A 23,507-nucleotide genomic window follows, 5' to 3' on the forward strand; every position below is an offset into this window, starting at 1 on the left:
AGAAAACTACAAGTCACACCCCCATAAACCATATAGTTAAAATGTTCGTTATGACGAGAAACCTTGCTCAAAACTACCCATTATTTCATAAATTGCCCTATAAGGTCGTAATTGCTTACCAAAGGGAACTTTCCATTTACCTAATGTTAAAAATACCTCAGCTGTTATTATTTGTTTGTATTACCATTACTGTATTCTGTTTTGTTTATTTCAGCTTAACTTAACCAATCAATATAATACCTATGTAGTAAAACGGGGTGGAGCCTGTGGGTAACAGCTAGTTAAACTAATCTATATATTAATTTGAAACTGTTTTTCTTTGTGACAGCTAATTTGAGAGAACGGCTGGGCGTTGAAACTCGGTAGAGGTGTCTAAAGAAAGGGCTTGGTCTGTAGATGAGCCATCAAAAGAGAAACGTGGTAAATTCCCTTGGGGCTCTGCCCCAGTGGCCTTTAAATTCCCATCCCATGTTATTCTTATGGAGGAAAAACGGGATTTTGTCACAGCTAATTTCAGAGAACGGCTGGGCATAGAAACTTGGTACGGGTCTCTAAAGAAAGGTCTTGGTCTGTAGATGAGCCATCAAAAGAGAAACGAGGTAAATTCCCTTGGGACTCTGCTCCAGAGGCCTTTAAAGTCCCCTCAGCAGATTTGTTTACAATATGCCCATATGTATAATTTTACACTACTTTTTAATGAAACAGCTGTTAATATTTAAATTTTGATTTACTGAATTTGTCAAAATGAAGTATTTGCAATAGTATATTTCATTACTAGGACCGAAAGTGGCATTTTCCGTCGCGCGCCCAAGTTTTTGTGTGAGGCGAAGCCGAACACAGGGAACCCCAATTTCACGTGCGAGGCGAAGCCGAGTATGTGAGAGCTATTTTCACGTACGAGGCGAAGCCGAGGACGGGAATAATGGAGCAAGTGCCGGATAATAACTTTCGGTACGAGTTATGAACGATACTTTTCATCACGACGCAAAAATACACAAACACAGAATAGCAGACCTCAGTATATTAAAACAATTTGATTTCTCAATTAATTTGATTGAACATCAAAATTAAATAAAATCTTCTAAAAAGAAACCTACGTATATTTCTCAATAAATTTTGTTTAAACATCAAAATAAAAGAATAACACAACTTTTAAAAATACATACAGCTGATTAAAATCATTAAATTAAACCGTAACAAAACACTGGCGCGCGTAGTGAATAAATGGAGAACTAATTGAGAGCGAGGGAAAGTAAATTTAGAGCGAGGGAAAATCAGCTGATCGATTTTCCCTCGCCCTAAATTAGAGCTTGGGAAACGACTACTTTCATTGATATCAGGTGTTATCGAAAATAGTTACTTTCGTTAAGGAGTGATGAAAAGGTTTTTTCTGATTTTAAAATCGATTTCCTTCTGCATCGTGTCATGTTTTGCAATAAGCCTATGATGTTGTAATGTTGTAATGTTATAATGTGCGATCCAAATCAGTGGAAAATCCTAATATCACAGTAACTCTTAAAATTATTTCTTATGGAGTTAACTTATGTCTATTGTATGGGTTGGTTTCTGCCTTTTTTACCACTTCTTGGAGATTGTACGTAGGCGTGTTGCACGTAGATGATGTTCTTTGGCGTATTGCATCTGTAGACGATACTTGGGTTGGTGTAATTATTACAATGGGAAAAAAGCGAGAAATCCTGGACATTTTGATATCTTAGGCCTACTAAAAATAAAACTGAATTAGAAGAAATATAAATAATGTTTTTTTTTCTTCATTTATAATCGTTATTATAGAGAACCTAACGGGCAAGTGGGAAACATTTGTAGAAAACTCTAAAAAACAAGATTAGCTATTGAAAAAGATAAGATATTTACAAACAATTTTGATTATATCTAACTGTTGTGTACATCGTGAGTATTTCCATACCTAATATTTGAGTCGACTTTTATAAAGTCTTTGGAAATTATGACTGTTATTCGTTTTAAAATAAGGCCTGTAAAGCTTCGTAATTGCTCGAATTCGAGCAACAGGTACACTAGTGTTATTTAAATAGGGATATTTTTAAGGAGACATTTTAGTGTAAATCCAATCAGGCAAATGGAAATTCGCTTAGTCTGCAGGTTTGCTGCGGCGGGGTTATTTCTTCTTGAGGTGATCTGGATTGTAATGGGCTATCTGGGCAAATGGAATTCAGATAATTGGAGTTCTACTAACTGCATTGTACTTATAATTGTAACTAGTAGTCAGTAAAACCATAGATAAATCATACTCCCTAGTAGATTTGTCATCCTTATAGAACAGCTGAAGCCAATTTTATTGTTAGTTCTGTACGTTCAACTGTAGAGGTTATGTTTTGTTTACAATTTGTTTCTTGTTATTTCAGTAATTTAAAACCTCATTTAACCAAATAAAACTATTCAACCATAAACAATAACTGGTCTCCTAGTTATATAACCAAATAGTTAAGCACAAATCATGAAAATAACCCTAAAATAATAGAAACAAAATGTTGTCTACCCCAGCGATCAGTGTGGACGTACATGAACTAGACACAAAAAACAGGCTTCAAAATTTACAATGGGATGAGGAGTCTACTTGTGGTGTTGCTTAAGCGGCCCACACACTAGCGCGCATGTGCCTTCCGTGGCTCGTGATGAGGTGAATGCGAGCGGCTCTAGGCACATGTGCGATTCAAATGGTAACCACACACTACAGACACATGCGCGCGCACCACCGTCTTTGACGATGATAAAAGTGGGCTATAACAGCAAATCCAACAGTTATATTGAAACCATTCTAATAAACTCAATTGTATCTTCACCATGTTATTTTTTACTATTTATTTTGTAGTTTAAAGTTTATTTTGTATTTTTTAACAAGGATATTTTTTTAAATTGCAAGCAAAACTGGACTAAATTAGACTTTAGAGTATGAGGGTTATAGACTTAGATTTAATTAGTTTAATTAGTTCTAATTAATTGGTTCACAACGTTATGAAGCTCTCAAAGAGTTAATTTTAGTCTTCACAAACTAAATCGTCAGTGTCAGGAAACACTCCTTTGCATTTTGTTATCAATAGCTACTTAATTTCTTTTCACATTTATTTGTTTGAATAGCACACTTTTCACGTCCCAATAACTGTAAAGCTCAACAAACTCAGACCAAAACTTTCTTAAGTCATTAAAGGACATCTTAACCGCACAACAAAGAAGTCCATAACCAAACAAGGACAAATAAAATACAACACTTGGGGCAGTGAATGTTACACGGTGCCACGCAGGCGCAGACCTTGTAGTTCCCGATTTACAGTATATGCAGCTATGGTTTTTACTGCTAGTTCGTGAACATGTGCCTCGGTTTCCCACAGACTGGCGCGCATCGTAACAAGCTCGCGCACTTGTGACGATGCTCGAAGGTCCGGCGGCAGGCACCAGGCACCTCGCATGCGCGTCGTGAGCATGGGCACATTTACCCACACATTGAGGCGCATGTGCGTCGAGCTGTTCGCGCGTCACATGTGCGCGCACAAGCGCCCCAGTGTGTGGGCCGCTTTAGTCTATGGTAAAACTTCTCAGGTCATATTCTTTAGTCAAATTAAGTGGTTTCTGTCAGTTTAATTCCTAAGCTATCCTGTCAAAGTTCTTAAGCTTTGTAATGCATTGGTTAATTTAATTTTGTTGTCAAAGATTATCAATGATCAATTATTTATGATTGGAACGCCACTATGTGCGTATTTTAACCCAAACATGAGTGAAGGAAGAGTGGCGCAATCTTTTAGTCTTGTTAGTGACTAAGGCCGACATGTTCCTTAGACACGGCTGTTAATTAATAGCCCATACAGCTATTGGCAACTAAGGGACTTACAGTTTATAGTGGAACCCAAAACACATTTTTTCCTTGTAATTAACGAATTGGTCTAATTATCAGGATAGTACTGCGGATAGTCATAGTACTCACTAGTGCGGATGTTAATCCACACCAGGGAACATCGCATCGACAGTGCAATTCGTGACCTCCTAGTAGGTGGATTACAGGACGACGCCACCCATCCCAGTCCAATTAATCCAAAAGATGGTGTAAATACTATCAGTGCTTGATTAATAAAATTTGAGTTACAGGAACTGAAACCTACAGCTCCTCACTCTTATCTAACATCACGTTTTCTCCATAGGAAATCAAGCTAGCCTACAGTATTTAATTTTAAATAGCAGCAAAACAGTACAGTATTAGTTTTAACTACGCATTAGTTTAAAATTATATTAGTTTCAAAAACGCAACAGTATTAGTTTGTAATTTCTCTTGAGAAAGTCTCAGAACTTAATTCCCTCTCATTTCAAGTTTTGAATACAATCACATAAACCTTTCTATCAAGGCCGTACTTAAAAACTACTCACATCAGCAACTTCCCTCTATTTCGATTCTTAGGTGGCTGGAGCTTAGAAATATTTGTGGTATTGATAAACTCGACTGTTTCTTTTCGAAGATCTAAACGGCGAATAAACCTAGGGAGGACTAAGAAACAAGCTAATAAATAATTTAAAAAATAAAAACAATAGAAGTTTGCATGGCAAACTTGTTTACTTCAGGGTAGAGTGAGAAATGTTGACCTGCAGATCACAAGTGAAAATTGAGTTGCTTTGTTAAGTATTAAATATCATACAATAATAGGTTAAAACAACTTTTGCAATCGGTAAAATTGTCGACATCTCTGATCACGGAGCAATCGTTATTGTCTCCTGCGAATACGACAAAATTGTGAACATCTTCAGCGTTTGTGGGAACATTATCTCACGGGAAAAAATCTAGCACATCTTTTACGATCCCCTGCAAAATAGTGAAGATATTGCTCGGTTGTGGAAACATCATTATTGTCTTTGGCCACAACAAAATCGCTAGTGAGTCTTTAAAGTACAGAGAACTGTCTAAACTCTAGTTTGTTTTGTCATAATTCAGATCCTTTTATTTGTGATTGATAATTTCCTGTTTTGTTCACCACAGAATCTGTAGTAAACATCCTACTATCCATTTTAACATATTTCAAGGATTTATCCATTCCCTAGGTGTGTAGAAGATGAACTACTTGTAGGTAAACTGGCTGACCAATCTGGTTTTGACCATGTTTCCCTCTCACACCAGATCATGCCGATGGTGCGGATTGTTCCTCGTGGCTTCACAGCGTGTGCGGATGCCTATTTAACTCCTCACATCAAGAAATACGTTCAGGTAATGTGTACGGGTTTTGTTTTTTACAACTTTTTTTTAACATATTTGAGAATTAATCTGGTATTTTTTTGTGTATTTAAATTTATATAGTAGATACCAGTTTTACAAATAATTTTAAGGTAAACCCTTTTCACTTTCCTATAGGACTATTTGCGAACCAATGTTATTTACATGTTGAATTTATTAAGTTGTCTTCCCTCATGATTTAGAATCCATACTCACTGGTGTGACTTGTCGTTTTACCTATACAAGTAGATGAATTGCTTAGACAACCTTCTTGATGGCCCCTGCAGACTATCTGCATGAAACACTAACATAAGGATGACTCAGCGGCCGGTCTAGTACACAACAGATGTTACGAGATCAGTAATGCCAACCCATCAATCAGAAATTTACCACAAAAAATAAAAACATTTATACATTAGTAATAGGCCTATTGATTAATGGCCAAAAAACAGCCAAGAAACAAATTTAAAATATCATAATGGACGTTAAAATTTTTTTTTTACGTATATGTGCGTACGCTTGTAACCTTCAGATTGAGTTGCGTATAAAAATGTCCAACGCTTGCAACTGAATATGTCCAACACTCGCAACTGAATAGTGTTGTTGATGTATACTCACAATGCTCAGGAATGGTTAATTGCTGCAAACGGTGTGTAGCCACTTTACAAAGAATAGCTGTACAAATATCACAAGCATTATACAAGTGCTCTATTTTTTTCAAAAGTTTTAAAATTAAAATCAATACAATACTGTTATATTGGTTTCGGGCAAGCAATAAAACACTTAAATTCGAAATGAAAACCTTTGTTATAGTATGTAATATAATTTTCTTGTTTAGTTCTTAAAACTAGAGACAAATTGTTTTGTAAAAGTCTCTGTTTTTTGTATATTATAATTTATCTTCTCGTGGCCTGTTAAAACCAAATTTATGAACAATCATTAATCATACTTCCCACCTATGGTAAATAACTACGATTAGGTCTAAAACTTTGAAGGCACTTGAGATAAAACATGTAATTCAACTGTTAAATAGAAATATGTTTCTTTGAAAACGGTTCTGGATAATGCACATGATTGTAATTGGGATACCGTAAACCAAGCTTTACTGTACCGGTATTTAGTTTAGTAGTAAATTAGTAGTTTAACCATGTAGTTTTCATTTTAGGGTTTTGCATCTGGGTTCAAAGATGAGTTGAAAGGTGTGAATGTTTTATTCATGCAAAGTGATGGAGGACTTACCCCGATGGATATGTAAGTAACGCAGACGTTTGTGTTTTTTGAGATATTTTTGTAGCCCTTGTAGGTGTTGAAACTTACCTCAACCTAACTAACCTTTGAAAAAAACTGAAACACGCAATTGTTACTACATTCCAAAATTATCATAAGTAAATCAATTAATCTATAGATATAAAAAATATATATGTAAAAATAAATTACCTTGACCTTGAATGTATTTATAAATTGATCAACTTGATAAATGGGCTGTTTAATTAATGACTCAATTAATTAATTGGGGATTCAATTTATTAGATGATACACAGGTAACAAAATCAACAACCTTTTGATCTACAAACACTAACTTAACTAATAGGACGAGGTGTGGAGGAGGGGAATTGGGGTAGCTTAAAGTGAGACCAGGTAATCCTGAAGGGATATGACGCCTGTTGAAACTCAGGGTTATGAACTGAAAACTTACTCTCATTTCTCATTCTCTCAATAACATTGTTGAAACTTGAAGGATTCCAAACCATCAGAAGATAGTACAAAGATGAACATACACTGTTTGTACAAAATAAGTAAGCTGCACTACTTCACAGGTCAAAAAAGGAACACAATAATAACATCTATTCATTTCAAAGAGCCTTGGACAAACAGATTGTATATTGTAGCCAAACGAAAAAAGAGGAAGTCTGAACCAGCTAAAGTTTAATTGAACCAGGCCAAGAGGTAGTCTAATTTAGTTGAAGGCCTAGTAGTGTTTACTCTCAAGCTCACAAAATAAAAATGAAGGAAACCATGCAAGTGTTGACTTTCAGGTTCAATGGTTCCCGTGCAGTGTTGTCAGGCCCGGCAGGCGGTGTGGTGGGCTACGCAGTGACGACCCCCGGACCAGACCCTGTGATAGGCTTTGACATGGGCGGCACATCCACTGACGTCAGTAGATACGCAGGAACTTATGAACATGTGTTTGAGAGTACCACTGCCGGAGTCACTATTCAGGTGATCTAAAAACTTGAGTTGAACGCTGATTTTTCAATTTGTTGTTCCAATGATTACTTTTTTTACTATTTTTGTTTCTGTTTCCCGGGGAGGTGAAAGAGCACTTGCATCAAAACTTGAAACTATCATGCTTGTACTGTAAACTTACTTCCCGGCCTTGTGATGTAATATACTGTAATGAGATTATATATTGCAGGCACCTCAGCTTGATGTAAACACCGTAGCAGCTGGTGGAGGATCCTGCTTGTTTTTCCGCTCAGGTCTGTTTGTTGTGGGTCCCGAGAGTGCAGGGGCCCACCCAGGGCCCGTGTGCTACTGCAAGGGGGGCCCGCTGACTGTCACCGACGCTAACCTCGTACTTGGCAGACTCTTGCCTCACTACTTCCCTAAGATCTTCGGTCCTGAAGGCAAACGACCATTGGACAAGGACGCCACTGTCAGAGAGTTCACAAAACTTACACAAGAGGTTAGACATTTTTATATGGTGTTATGCAATTCTACCACTTCAAGACTAACTTGATTATTGAATATTAATATTGTTCCCTATCAGCCATCACACTCATGTATTAGTGGCATCGGGTTACCTGGTAGGGAAGATGCTAATGTAGACTTCACCACTGTATAATATGAAGTTTAAACGGTATACACTTTGGAATTATTAATTTCTATTCATTTATGAATAAGTTCTACTTTCAAATTAAAATTTATGTACTAGGGTATATTGGTCTTTGAAATTCTGGAAGTTACCGAAAACTAGAAAAGTAACCAAATTTTATCTAAGGTCTTTTAAGCAACAGATTTTATTACAGTAAATCTTAATACCCCCACAGCATCGAACCTGCAGACTAATCAAATTTCCATTTTCCTGACTGGATTTCTGCTAAAATATTCCCTTAAAATTGTCAGATCTATTTCCTATTTAAATAACATTAATTTTAATGAGTACTTAGGTTTGCTGCTACAGGGAAGGTATTGAGTTGTGTTTTTTTATTGAAATGTTGATTGCGTAGTATGAAATAAACAAAATTGACAAATTTGATTAAAGTATATCCATAAACAAGCACACTACAATAGTTTATTTAATACCCATAAGAATAACACCGGAATTTAAAATTTTAGCCTATAAGTTTTTGAATTATCTCTGTAACTATTTGGCATACAACAACGCTTCAACATACAAAATGATTTATTTTTTTAAGCTCTACAAAATGCTTTGGGAAGAAATTGTGAAATTTTGTGTTTTTAGGGTAAAAAATGTGAAAACTGAAAACCCAATTTTTATGCCATTAAACCCCCCATAAACCCCCCGTTTTCATAGTTCGACCATGCTGGTTCGCGAACTCGTTAGAATAAACGTAGGTTTACTCGTTTGTACCAAATTTCATCAAAATCGGATCATTTTTGCGATTCATTATCGCGCTAACGGACACACACACATATGTAATTTGAACGGAGGGTGTTTTTGGCCTCTGGGGACCTCAAAACGAAAAAGTAAATCGGTCCTGGGTCTAGGTCTTGCCATGAGACCTACGTTAATAGCTTATTCCCTATATAGGGAAATTCCCTACAAATCAAATGATAGGCCAATATTAAAAAAAAAATAAATAAATAAAATCAGTAGATTTTTATTTTTTGTTTGCCTTTAACTTACAATAGAAACAAACATCAGACAGTGATATGATCTATTATATAGTCCTAAATTGTATGTCAAGTAAAAATAAAAATAAATTATATATTGCTATAGGTTATATTCTATATCGTCGAATAATTCATGCCGTGGAATTTCATATGCCACGTTTGAAAACATATTGGCTTGTGACATTTTTGCTCTAAGAAGACTCTGTGGTGTCGTCTCGCAAAATGTAGTTAGAACAGCTTACTTTGGTTTATTTCATGCTAAGATTACTTATGTTTGATTGTCTGGGGCAGTGCCTCAGCATCAAAAGATGTTTTCATCCTACAAAAACGTGCCGTTCGAATCATTGCAGGAGGTCATTATAAAACTCACTGTAAACCATGGTTTGTTCATTTAAAAATTTTAACTCTTTATTCTGCCTTTATTCTGCAAAACTTGCTATTCATTAAAGATCAACCAGATTTAGTGCATAATAATGACGTGCACTCTTACAACACTAGAATAAGACATGACTTACAATTGCCTTATGTTAGATTAAGTAAATCAATGAAAAAGCCATCTGTACTAGCCATAAGGTTATTTAATAAGCTACCCCTTGCTATTAGGGACATGAACATTATTAAATTTAAAACTGTTGTAATTAGGTTCTTACTTGCAAATGCATTCTATTCAATTGATGAATATTTGACAAAAAAATTGACTTGCAATGATTTTGTGTAAGATGGGTGAGCCCTTTGTTCAATTCATTATTGTATAGATTATATATTGTAACCTGACATATCCAATGTATTCAAAAGAATATCTAATGGAAATAAAGATCTTATCTTATTAAACCACTGTCATTGTAATCAACTTACAGTGTCTGAACTTTAAGGAATTTACTCTACTATATCAGACATGCTACACATGATAAAGAAAATCTTTTTTCCAAGACATCTAAAAAAAGTTACATGTTATTATTGAAACTGGTAGGCACGTGTAAAATTTGAAAACTGTTTTTTTTTTTGCTCGTTAGGCTACTGATATTGATAACTTTGTAAACACTGAAACATATTGTATTTCTCTAGATCAACAAATTCCTGGAGACCCAAAAGCACAGTCCAGAGTCGATGACTGTAGAGGAAGTAGCAATGGGCTTCATAAGAGTGGCCAACGAGGCCATGTGTAGACCAATCAGGGCTCTGACTCAGGTGAGAGAAATTCACAAGTATTTGTTAGGGATGGATAATGTTTAGACTCATAACAGTTTGTCTTTTTGTTTGGCGCAACACATAAATGAGTTTACCGATTTAATCCACAAGCAAACTCAGAAAGAAAACTGTCATGTAAAGGAGCCTCCTTGCAGAACACCTTTGTCAAGAAACTAATAAAAGTCCATTAAAAAATAAACTGACAGACTAACAGCTAGAGGAAGCTTACACTGAAATAGAGTTAACTGAACATGACTTATATATTAAATTTTTTCTATGTTTGTAAATCTTAACTTAAATAAATATTTTGTGACTCTTGCACTGTTCTCCATGAGCATGCAAATAATTGTTCTTTGTGCAACTAGTAAACTGAATGGCATTTTTTTAAACAAGAGAAAATGTTTGATGCATGAGACTTGCCTAATTTGTTGTCATACAGAGTGAGGAAACGTAGTAGGCAAAGTAAAATAATGAGAAATATGCTGGTTTTCAAACAAATTCCTGTGAATAAAATGCCACTTTGTATAACTCAACTGTAAATAATGAATCTTTTATATCGCATGATGAGAATATTGAAGACTTGTTTGTAAGAATATTGTAAAATGTCTGACCAGGCCAAGGGTTATGACACACAGCAGCACACGCTGGCATGTTTCGGAGGTGCCGGCGCGCAGCACGCCTGCGCAGTAGCGCGAGCTCTCGGCATGACCAGGGTAGCAATACACAAGTACGCGGGGATACTGTCTGCGTTCGGGATGGCATGTGCGGACGTGGTGCAGGAGGCCCAAGTGCCAGCGGCTAAGACGTATCAACCAGGTTGTTAATTTGTTCTTCTAATATATCTCTGGGTTGACTCAAGGTTGATCCACTCATGTTAAAATTAGAACAACCACTTAACTATACAGAAAATTATCAAAATACTTTCCCCAAATTGCTGCCAGTCCAAACTATTTGGAACCGGACTTTGGTAAAATTATTTATAAATGCGGAAATTTGCTTTAAAAATTGAACATTGTATTTTTATGACTGTAAATGGTCATATTTTGCCATTTATTTCCTTTTTTGCAGTCGACTGGACACTGTAATTTGTATTTCAGAACACATAACTTTTTTAGAATCCAATTACATACTTCTTCAACAGGAGGTTCAGATATTCTGAGCGTTCAGAGTAGCAAGGTTCAGATAAACGGGATTCTGGCTTATTTTATTTAGTACAACTAACCCAAAATTAGATTTAGCTTTGTTGTTGTTGCCTGAGTTCTTGATGGTAATATGTTTGTGTTACCGTTACCCTATGCATTTCACCACCTTGTGTGACATCTTCAGAAGTCTTCTTATGAATTCATCTTATTATCACTAACACTATAGACTATATTTAAAAAATATCTACACATAGGGTACACAGTACCTAGTGTGTTTTTTGTAGTTTGTTTTAAAAAATTCCTGTAACACGTAGTTTTAAAAGTGTGTAATTTTACAATAAAATTGTGGTTTTATAAATAACCTTAAAGACAATTCGTACTAGCGTCACCCTTGTCAATAAATAAATATACACTACATATTGACAAATTCAAGTTTTACAATACCTTACTTAGAGTAAGATCTTGTGTGAATTATGTCGATGGGTTTGTAGTTTGTATAAATATTGACTTGGTATGTTCAACCCTTTCCATCAAGTCTGATGCTTACTCATAGTTGACTTCCACATTCACCAGGTCTTATGAGAGATAGTAGTGCTATTAAAATTACTGGAAACATCAGGATAATTGTCATTCAGCTGTCCTTGTGACCCTCATGAAGGCGCTACAGAAATTTTTACTTATTCCTGTGACTTTATACACTTCATTCTAAGTACCCTTCACTCATATTCAGATGTACACTTGCAATCACATTGTCCCTCTCTAAAAGAAATGTTTAAACCACGATATTAATATTCATTACCTATCCTATACAAATTTAACTGTGATTAGGGGATCTTTTTCAATATTTGATAACATTATCATAAGCCCAGTACCTGTTTGGTAGGCCATTCATTGTTTATTACAACAATTAGTTTTGGACAATACCATAATCATGTCAAAACTCCCATTTATTTTCAGTATTTTTATTCGTCAGTAAGGAAATTTTAAGGAAAACAATTTTTCTATAGCCAATGATGTTCTATGTTGGTTAACAATTAATGTATTTACATCATGGGAATGATTCAGACAGTTTTCCGTACCTGGACGAACAGTTGACAGCCTTGGCTGGACAGTGTGCCAGTAAGCTGAAGGCTCAAGGGTTCTCGGCTACACAGATTGTAACTGAACCTTACCTCCATCTCCGCTACGCTGGTACAGACTGTGCTCTCATGTGTGGGGCCGCACAGGACAGCGACAGCCCAGCAACCAAACACGGCGACTTTGAGAAAACATTCCTCGATAGGCAAGTATTAATGAATGCTGTATTGATTTTGACTGCTTTACCATTGACTTATGGATATTAGGGTAGATGGTCTGGATGCCCTTGTTAAACTATTCATTCTTTGACACTTGACCAAGCTACTGTCAAGGTTGTGCTAGAGCATTGCCAGTAGAGTATCCGTTCTGTGTGACTCAACAATGGGAATCTCAATGTTGCTGATGGGATTATCAGCCGCACTATTCATTTGTATTTCCCAAATCATATTTACACTCATGTAGAGAGTTTTCCCATCAACCTTTAACCCTGAATTAGACATCCCATCTATACGGACAAGCTGTAGCAAACTTTATATTCAAATGGAACATAGTCGAAAAGTCGAATGAGACATTCATAGAGTTTGCTATTTAATTGTCAATATAATATATATTTTTCAATAGTAAAAGAACATGTTTCTGTGAGCCAGTCACAGAATGTGCGAGTGTCTAAAATTCTATTTATTTATTTATTTATTATCAATCATCACATTACATCAAGTTAATTGACAGGTGATTTGTCCATAAGTCTTAATTACTACTAAAAGTAGACTAAAATTAAAAATGAGAAAATTAAAATCTATTTTTGCTCTGATAAGAATTCATCAACACTGTAAAAAGCCTTCTCCAATAACCATTTTTTCAAAGTTTTTTTTAAAGCTAGCTACAGACTCTGTGTTTTTAATGAATGTGGGTAATTTGTTGTAAATTTGTGGTCCCATATATTGAGGGGAGAGGTGGAACAATTGAAGCCTATGTTGAACCGGTTTGATTAAATTTTTAAATCTCGTGTTATGAGAATGGTTTTTTTGGCTTTCCATGAATAATCCTATATCACCCTTCACCATTAAAGCGAGTTGATAAATATATGAACTGTATAAGGTTAAAATTTTAAATGATATGAAAAAGTCTTTACAGTGTGCAGTCTTAGGAACTCTTGCGATCAGTCTGATAGCTCTTTTTTGAAGAGTAAATATTTGTTTAGCCCGACAGGAAGATCCCCAAACAATTAATCCATAGTTCATAATAGAAGAAAAATAAGCGTGATATGTCATTAATTGTGTTTCTAAATTTGTGGTATATCTAATTACACGAATAACAAATGTGGCAGAGACTAGTCGTTTTGAAACATTTTTAATTTGTTGGTGCCAATTAAGATTTGAATCAAGAGCTATTCCAAGGTAGTCTACAGAGTTTTCGGTGTGAATAAGAGACGAGTAACAATTTACTGAAATATTTGAACTTAAACTAGAGGGTGAAAACTGTATTAATTGTGTCTTTGACATATTCATTGAAAGCCCATTTACTGAAAACCAGTTCTGAAGCGATTGAAGCTCTTTGGTGATAATGAGATGCATCGGCTCGTCGGTTATGCCTTTGCAGATGAGAGCAGCAGCAAATGTTCCTGATTTATTATTGATATTTTCTACCTTATTTTGGTTGCTGACAGTTGATGGGCCATAAAAGAAATTTGCTATAGTTCTATCAGTTTAACTTGTTACAAAAGTTTGTGTATTCAACAGAAATCAGTACTTTACATCAGCATAATCTGTCAGTGACCACATCAACAATGACGTTTTAGAAAAGAAAAAAAAACTGGCAAAAACTTTAACATAGGGATGGAATTTGTAGTAGTCAATAGTTAAGGTTTCAATAAATAAGTTGGTTTCTGTTTTATAAATTTTAACTTTTAGTGATATCAAATTATTTTATTTCCTAATTTAGATACAGATTTATATACCCTAAACCTCCATGTGCGTTGTTTCAAACACATTTATTTATTAGCTAATATAACTATCATGAGTAGAGTAACACACTTAAAAATCTTGCACAGGTACCAGAGTGAGTTTGGTTTTACCATCCCTGACCGGACGATAGTGGTGGATGACATCAGAGTGAGGGGGATTGGCAAGTCACTTACAAGACCAGATTACCAGATTGAGAAGGCATTTGAACCACCAGCTGTGGACACTGTAAGAGTAGAAAGCAAAATCTCTTTGGCAAATCAGAATTTCACATTTACTTTAAGATGGTTTGTAAATAAATAAATAGTAAAGTTAATATGTAATTTTAAAGTGAAGCATTGACTTTTAGATACTGAAGTTGACATCCAAGTTATATGAACCAGCTGTAGCAAATCTTTTACTAAAAAAGAATGTAGTTGAATGAGGCACTCACTGAGTCTCGTTACTGTAATAACATTTTATCATACTACGCAGACTCCTCAACAAAATTCCACTAAAAATGAAGTAATCTTCCTACAAACATGGAACAAGTAAACTGGTTTACCCATTCTAACTACGCCAAAAACCAACCACTATCTTCTCTTTACCATTCACTCCTCCTATAAGTTGAATCAAAACTAAACGTTGTTGTAGACAACATCAGTGTATTTCGAGGGTCTTGGCTACACAGCTACTCCGGTATACCTGATGTCTGGTTTGAGGGGTGGCCACCAGATAGCAGGTCCGGCTGTGATAATGGATCAACTCAGCACTATCCTGGTGGAGCCGGACTGTTCCGCTTCCGTTACTGACTCTGGTGACTTGATCATTCACATCGGCTCTGGGCAGAGGAAGCTCATCGGCACTGATTTGGATCCCATACAGCTCAGTATATTCTCACACCGCTTCATGAGCATTGCAGAGCAGATGGGCAGGTATTGTTGTGTACTTGATTATCTAGTGTCCAAGCAAAAACCATACTGATTGTACGGTTCATATAGTCGTGGACCCAAGGATTGAACCTGTGTCTTAAGCCAACAATCTTTGAGTTCATGTTAGCTAAGCTTTTCCATGACTAAAGTATCCCTATTTTCCTCTCTAGGTCAGGTCTATGATGTTTTTGAAAATTGAAAAAAAATATATATTTCTATACTTTTCTGAATGTTGGTTCTGTATAGATTGTTAGTACCAGGTGAATTAAAGTCCTGCTCTATCCCGTCCTGAACTAAAAGATCAATTCCGATGTTCCAGAGTGCTACAGCGTACTTCCATCTCCACCAACATTAAGGAGAGATTGGACTTCTCCTGTGCTCTGTTTGGGCCGGATGGAGGTTTGGTCAGCAATGCTCCACATATACCTGTACATCTGGGAGCCATGCAGGAGACTGTGCAATACCAGGTATCAAGATGATCATTTTTTTAATACATTTTAGATAGCGATCTCGATATTTTTATGGCGAGTCGGGCTAACAGTTGGCCCGAGAGATCTGTTGAGGCCGGAAATAACTTTTGGGACAAGCTCAGGTCAGGTCATTTATGTTATAGGTGTGCAAGAGGCTTGATTTTTAAGTTGAGCGGACCTAATATTTTATTTAGTTGCACAATCAAAAATTGACAATTTCACCAGGATCACAGGAAATGTTGATTAGGTCTCTGCGACTGCAGAAGATGTAAACAATTCCGCTGTGACAGTGTGAGTTATTTCCGCTCCCGATTTTGCCGTGACCTTGACAGATGTTCCTGATTTTGCCATGACCACAGAAGATGTTAGAATATTGAAATAACCGATTGTAGTTAGTATTACAAATAATATTTTTTTTAATCAACACTTTAAAAAGTTATCCAATTTTAAACTGAACCAATTTATGCCAGAGAGACAATATATATAGAACCAATCACAAAGTCTAGACAACCCCCAAACCTGAACCTAAGATAACACCTTGCATCCAACCCACTCCACTTCAACATCCAACCCAACAAGCTTACATACTTATTCATATATATATACCTAGTGTTTATAAGATAAACTGAAACTGTGTTTTTTTTTTTCATTTATACTATTGACAACACTGTCTCATCAACTCACTGGCCACCATATTGGACGTAAATAAAACACTCTCCTCTGTAGTTGAAATTGAAAATGCTGCCAGTGACATTGAAATATTATAATTTTGTGTGTATATATTGGAATTTTGTGTGTTTCTTGTGCCAGTTGAGTTTGGCCTCTTTCCCATTCAGGTGAGCCCTGCTATCCTCTCAAAAAATTCTAAAAACCTAGGCCCTTGTGCTCTAAGTTACATTATAATGTTATCTAGTTGACTTTTGTGAAGTTTTTTTGTGTAAAATTCAACTCCATGTCGTTTGTTGCAGATGAAAGTGGTAGGTGACAATTTTAAGGAAGGAGATGTGATTTTGTCCAACCATCCTAAGGCTGGAGGATCACATTTGCCTGACCTTACTGTCATCACCCCTGTGTTCTACAAGTAAGCATACTAAACTCGTTGGCCCGAGACAAATCTCTCCAAATTAAATCTTCCTCAGTTAAAAATGGTGTTACAGAGAAATATTCTTACTTTTGTTTATAATATAAAGTTTCATATTTCTTTTGCCAGAGTGGACTCTTTCTCATTCAAGTAAGCCTGCTACCCTCCTTAAAGCCATAAAAATCCTTAAAGCCAAGGCCTTTGTGCTCTATGGCAGTGTTTACCAATCTGTGGTACACGTACCACTAATGGTAAGCTGAGGCAACTACAGCGGGGTGTAGTAATTTGGTCTTATTCACGTCTTTGGCATTTTGAGAAATATTCATACTTTTGGCTGAAAAATTCATTAGTTTAGCAAATTATAAACATAGTCCATCCATAAATATCTCCAAGTGATTAATTAGTACGCAACATTCTTTTGTCTATATGTTTGTCTTGTAAAGTGGTACGCCAGAAAAAGGATTAGGAAACACTATTCAATGTGACAATGTTTGAATTTCCAGAACAGTAGACAAGCCAGTGTTCTTTGTGGCAAGTCGAGGCCATCATGCAGACATCGGTGGGATTACGCCAGGCTCAATGCCTCCACACTCCAAGAGTCTGCAGGAGGAGGGGGCGACCTTCAAGAGCTTCATGTTAGTGAAACAAGGTCGCTTCTGTGAGGCGGAGGTCACTGAAGCTCTCATGGCTCCTGGAAAAATCCCCGGCTCATCTGGGACAAGGAACTTAAAAGATAACCTGTCAGACCTCAAGGCACAAATCGCTGCTAATCAGAAGGTAATTGCACTGTTTTGTTTATTTATATGCTGAAGGTCATCATGTCATAGAACTACAAGACATTTATCAATACAGTATTATTATAATACTTAAAAAAAAAAATAGTAATTTTAATAAGAAAAAAAATTTAATATTTTACTCCAAATTTCATACATTTATTAAAAAATTGAACTAAAAAATAAAATGTTTTAGTGAGCAACCAGTCTTCATTTGGATTTTTTGGATCGGTGATGTTTTTAGAATGATCAGGAATCAAGTTAAATTATTTTGGTCCAATATATTGAGGTGATGCTCCATACTCCATAGCTATAGTTATGGGCCTTAATTAAGCTATTATGTCTAGTATTATGTTACTTAGTATTAGGTATGTTTCTAGTTACCTACTAATATTAATAATTTTGTGCAGATTTCAGCTGAACTTAAAGAATATTAACATAAATAATTCCACAAAAAAAAAAAAAAATTGTAATGTCTATCCATATTTTGGGACCAATGATAGTAAATAAGTCTTAGAGTATTATTGTTTCATTTTTTAATGCCTCAAGCTACAAAAATAGTAAACGAATTGTAACCTTTTTCTTTTTTGTTTCTTCTTAACGGATAATTTTTTTATTTGTTTCACTCCCTATAAACATATAGTACGACTCACATTATTTCTTCAGCACTTTACCATAACACAAAAACGACAAAAATAGTTTTGTAATTTTTGTCAATGTAATCTCATCTGTGGAAAAAACAAAAATAAAAATTAATTAATGGCTAATAATTTGCAGGGAATTAACCTGATGAGGGAGCTGATAGACTTCTACGGACTGGAGGTAGTGCAAGCATACATGGGACATATCCAGCATAACGCAGAGTTGGCTGTGCGAGACATGTTACGGGACATTGCTCGGGCCACCCCTGGCCATCAGCTGACTGCCACGGAGTACCTGGACGACGGATCTCCCATCAGTCTCACTGCCACGCTGGACGAGCAGAGTGGCAGTGCAGTGTGTGACTTTAGGTGGGCATTGTAGGCCTATCCAGAGAGTAAGGAACTTTAAATAAAATTAAAAGTTTATGCAATAAAAACATTTTAAAGTCAACTTTCAGTTGAGACGTTTTAATGATACGTCACCATTAAAGTCACGAACATGCTGGATCAGAGAGCGTCTACTGTAGCTCAGTTGTAACATTTTCATCTGATAAAAAATAAAACTTGAATAAAACTTAGGTCTAAATTACAAATTATGAGACTAAATAAAATAAGTTTTATAACATAAATTAAAGAGAAGCATAGCTCGCAGAAGATGTCTCGACATCTTTAAACGTTACGTGATAGCAGTTAACTTTTGTTATTCTTGTCTCTCAGACCACGAGAGTCAAACTCGATGTTGCTTAGTTTTTCCCTTTAAATTAATCATCAGAGTTGTAATTTATTTAGTGTTTTCCTATGTACTAGTATATTAATTCCTGTTAAATGGTTATTTTTTGTTTATCAATCAATATACCAGCAATATGTTTAACGGCTGTATCCGTTAAATGTTATATTATTAGTGATCCACTAACCCTTATAACAATAAGATACACACTATTTGTATAATGTTTATGGGGACCTGTAGGAGACTCCACTGTATTTCATTCTCTCCCTCTAACAGTAGTTATGTGTCTGTTGCCAGTGGGACGGGCCCAGAAGTGTGGGGCAACTGTAACGCACCAAGGGCCATCACACTATCTGCTCTTATCTACTGTCTCAGATGCATGGTGGGGAGAGATGTACCGCTCAATCAGGTATGTCTTTCACAAACTTAACCCTTCCCGGGCTATGGACGGATATATCCGTCAAACTCCATTTACGTTGCGGGCGGGAAACGGTTATATCCGTCGCGATAAATTTTCTTTACGGGATAAAGACGGATATATCCGTCAGAAAAACAAATTGATATACATTGGTTATAACGTGAAAATAAACATCTTAATGCATTATAAAAGTGTTATTTAGTTTTTGTGGTTGGCAGTAATGTTTTCTGCGACTGTTTCAGCTTCTATTTCGCGCCATAGAGTGCGTTAGTTGTGTGTAAATAGCGCGAAACTGTCAGTGTGGGACGCTCTCATTTGGTTAGTGTTTGCTAACAATTTGTTATGTGCTTTATTTATTTTATTTAGCTAAAATGACTAATCCAAATGATCCGAATTTTGAAGTTGATGTGATTGAGATGTTGAATAAAAGTGTATCTGAGGGAGACTTTGTGTTTGACAGTGGAAGTGACGGTATCGGCATGGATTGTGATGATGAAGAACCTGACGAACGGTCTTCACTTAGTGAAAGTATTGGGGAACATGAGGTTATGGAAGCAGAACTTAGTGGTTTGGATGTACTTCAAAGTGATAACGTTTATGATGAACTGATGGCCGTAGATTTCGGTGATCAAAACGATATTGTTCCTAATGAAAACAATGAAAGTGAGAATTTTGGAAGTAAACAAGATAGTTCTGACAAATGTGATGAACATGTTTTGTTTTGTGATGACGAAAGTGAACAGGAAGAAAATGTGTCTAATGATCTAAGTACAGAACAGGACAGTAGCAGAGGAAGGCAAACTTTACCGTTTAGAGGAAGAGGATATGGGCGAGGCAGTTGCAGAGTAAGAGGCGGTGTCCGTACCAGAGGGGGTCGAGGCAGGGGCAGTGGAGGAGTTGGATTACGCGTCAGGGGAGGAGTTCGAAGTGGTGGCAGAGGAAGTGGAAGTGTAGGAAGAAATAGAGGTGGAATGGGAGACGGGGAAAGAGAAAATGGTGCTAAAACACTTACAAAAAAACAGAAAGAACGCATCGTGTGTGATCGACAGTGGCTGCAAGTATCGAACCACGACCCAGGTCCAGTAAGTACCTTTCCTATTATAAATGACGGCGCTGGTGTAAATATTCCATCTACTTTTGACGAAGATACAAAGCCTGTACAGTATTTTTCCCTTTTTTTTAATGATAATATACTAAACCTAATCTGCACAGAGAGTAATTTGTATGGCAGCTCTAAACAGGATGATGAAATCCTCAGTCCGAAAAGCAGATTTCAAAAATGGGAACCGTTATCTGTAGAGGAGCTAAAAGCTCTCATTGGAGTTGTTATGAACATGGGTATGCACCCTTTACCCGACCTAAAAGACTATTTTTCTACCAAATGGGTAAATAGAATGCCTTTTTTTAGCGATGTGTTCAGCCGAGACCGGTTTTTGATTTTGTTCTGGTCCCTACATTTTAGCCACGAAGTAGGACCTGACCGTGATCTGAAGATAAGGCAAATTGTTGATCACATCAAAGAAATGTGCAAGACATTTTACACTCCGAGCTCGTGGGTGTCTGTTGACGAAAGTACGGTTTCTTTCAAGGGAAAGATCGTCTTTAAGGTATACAATCCGATGAAACCAACAAAGTTTGGCATGAAGATATTTGTCCTGTCTGATTCCCTGAACGGCTACATTTATAATTTTGATCCGTACTATGGGAAGAATGAAGACGATCCAAGCACTGATGATTTGTTAAAGACTACCAAAACAGTATCACAACTATGCCAAACACTCATCAAAGAGCCCTCTAATCCACCTTCAGGAACCCATGTCTACGTGGACCGATATTACAACAGCCCACAATTGGCCCAAGAGCTCCTGAAAATGAAAATGTACGTAACTGGTACGGTTTTGCCAAACAGGTCACAAATGCCTGTCCTAAGCAGGGCACTGGAAAGAGGAGAGGTGGAGGGTCGTAGAAATGGGGACATAGCTGTGGTTTATTGGAAGGACAAGAGAGTGGTGACTGTCCTCACCACAAAACACAAAGTAGACAAACACCATATGGTTGATGTTCCCTCCAAAATACCAGGAGTCGATGGTGTAAGCAAACCAATTGCTGTAGCAGACTATACTAAGCATATGGGTGGGGTCGACCGGAGTGACCACTTCATATCTAACTACCAGTTCCTTCGCAGAAGTAAGAAATGGTACAGGAAAATGTTTTTCTGGCTGTTGGATGTAGCAGTTGTGGATTCCTACATACTGTACAAAACAATGCAAGAAGAGCACGGTAAAACGCCTATGAGCCACAAGAGCTTCAGGATGAGTGTGATCGAGGATCTGGTCAGGGAGCACATGCAGTCACGTTTCCGACTGGAACGCCGCAGACCTGGCCGTCCAAGGGAAAATAATTGTCAGCGGTTGGATGGCAAACTACACCTCATGGGAAAGTTGGAAAAGGGCTCCAGAAAGTGCTGCGTGTGCCTGAAGAAGAAGCTGCGAAAAGAAACTGTCTATTTTTGCAAAACCTGCGCAGAAAAGCCGTTTCTCCACCCCGATGATTGTTTTGCAGTGTACCACACTGAAGCTGAGTACTAGGGCCTTTTTTCATTGTGTATCTCATCGCCCTTTTTGAAATGTAACTTATACATAATTACTTTTATCTGTAATTTTTTATGGCCTAGTAAGCATAAATGTTGTAAGTATTTTTTACTGCTTTTCTCAATCTCCAACTTTTTTGAATACACGTTTTTTATAAAGTAGGCCTACATTTGTAAACAGAGTTTTTTTATATACATTCCAAACCAAATAACCTTGATTTCAACGTTAATTTATAATTTTTATTGTGAAATTTAGCTGTAATAAACAACTTTTGTATATTAAAATGTTGTCTTTTTTTGCCTTTTTTATAAAATTGCTGTTTTTAGGACAATAAACTCTAAATTTTATAGATGACTAATAAAACAAGTGAAAAACTAAGGTAGACGGATATAACCGTCCGACGCCCACAAAATAGCCAAGGTCAGCAGTGTTCATATATTATCGTTACGGGCGTCGGACGGAAATATCCGTCCACCTTACGTTTCTTGCGGGCCAATGACGGATATATCCGTCAGATCAAATTTTCTTTTGTTTATAACTTGTCTAAAAAAAATATTTCAGGAGAAAAGTAATGTTGTTTATACTCTATGAATGATTTTAAGCAAATAAAAAACAAAAAATAACAACTTTAGTTTTTGAATTTTGGTGAAAAATAATTAAGCTCCAGCCCGCCATTTTATTTAGCCCGGGAAGGGTTAATATCAGAGATTCTAGAAGGTTTCAAAACTTTAGCATTCATAGTTCCAGTCCCATGTGCAACGGTTAATAGAAGTTTTATTGAGTGGATTTTCAATGACTAAGCGACACCCTACCTAAGGCAACTGAAAAATCTTTGATGCAAGAATTAGAATTAGCAAAATTTAAATGCCCCAAGTCTGTCCCAAAAATATAGATGCATGTATTTAAGGTTGCCCCTGTCTTCCGTTATAAACATTTAATGTTCCAAATTTTTAAAAAAACCTGGTAACCTACATTTTAAGTGAAATCTTAGCTTATGACTTCTATACAATGATTTATAACAAATAAATATATTTTTAATGAAATCAAGAAACATTTTTTGAAATATACGTACATTAAATTAATTAACGATTAAGTAATAACTTGTGTACAGGGCTGTCTCAACCCTGTGAAAACAGTAATACCTGTTGGTAGTCTACTGGACCCTTCCGACAATGCAGGGGTGGTGGGGGGAAATGTGCAGACGTCGCAGCGCATCGTGGACGTCGTGTTCAAGGCATTCAAGACATGTGCTGCTTCTCAGGTGACTGTTGATAGAATTGTTATAATTAACGCAATTTTTGCTTTTCCATTATATGAGCTAATGATTATAAAAATTGTGAAAATAGATTAAACTAGGGGCCCAGAGCAGCAATTGCTGCCCTTCACCTCTTGTTTTAATTTGGCCTTAACCATTCCCTATTCTGTGCACTGTTCATAAA

General features: G+C 36.4%; 1 protein-coding gene across 1 annotated transcript in view; it reads left to right on the forward strand.

Annotated features, from left to right (window-relative positions):
• LOC128991855 (5-oxoprolinase-like) overlaps nucleotides 1-23,507 on the forward strand; it is a 40,024-nt gene that overhangs the window by 8,777 nt on the left and 7,740 nt on the right. Inside the window, exons 4-18 of the mRNA XM_054415077.1 lie at nucleotides 5,062-5,224; nucleotides 6,396-6,481; nucleotides 7,267-7,450; nucleotides 7,647-7,916; nucleotides 10,154-10,276; nucleotides 10,891-11,092; nucleotides 12,484-12,700; nucleotides 14,546-14,684; nucleotides 15,090-15,370; nucleotides 15,687-15,834; nucleotides 16,806-16,918; nucleotides 17,422-17,695; nucleotides 18,469-18,701; nucleotides 19,357-19,468; nucleotides 23,180-23,329. Coding sequence (XP_054271052.1) covers nucleotides 5,062-5,224; nucleotides 6,396-6,481; nucleotides 7,267-7,450; nucleotides 7,647-7,916; nucleotides 10,154-10,276; nucleotides 10,891-11,092; nucleotides 12,484-12,700; nucleotides 14,546-14,684; nucleotides 15,090-15,370; nucleotides 15,687-15,834; nucleotides 16,806-16,918; nucleotides 17,422-17,695; nucleotides 18,469-18,701; nucleotides 19,357-19,468; nucleotides 23,180-23,329 — 2,695 coding nt within the window. The remainder of the gene's footprint in view (nucleotides 1-5,061; nucleotides 5,225-6,395; nucleotides 6,482-7,266; nucleotides 7,451-7,646; nucleotides 7,917-10,153; nucleotides 10,277-10,890; nucleotides 11,093-12,483; nucleotides 12,701-14,545; nucleotides 14,685-15,089; nucleotides 15,371-15,686; nucleotides 15,835-16,805; nucleotides 16,919-17,421; nucleotides 17,696-18,468; nucleotides 18,702-19,356; nucleotides 19,469-23,179; nucleotides 23,330-23,507) is intronic.

The sequence above is a fragment of the Macrosteles quadrilineatus genome, unplaced genomic scaffold (assembly GCF_028750875.1).
Source record: "Macrosteles quadrilineatus isolate MER2022 unplaced genomic scaffold, UCM_ALF_1.0 Scaffold_4__1_contigs__length_99947679, whole genome shotgun sequence".
In the NCBI taxonomy this organism is placed as follows: domain Eukaryota; kingdom Metazoa; phylum Arthropoda; class Insecta; order Hemiptera; family Cicadellidae; genus Macrosteles; species Macrosteles quadrilineatus.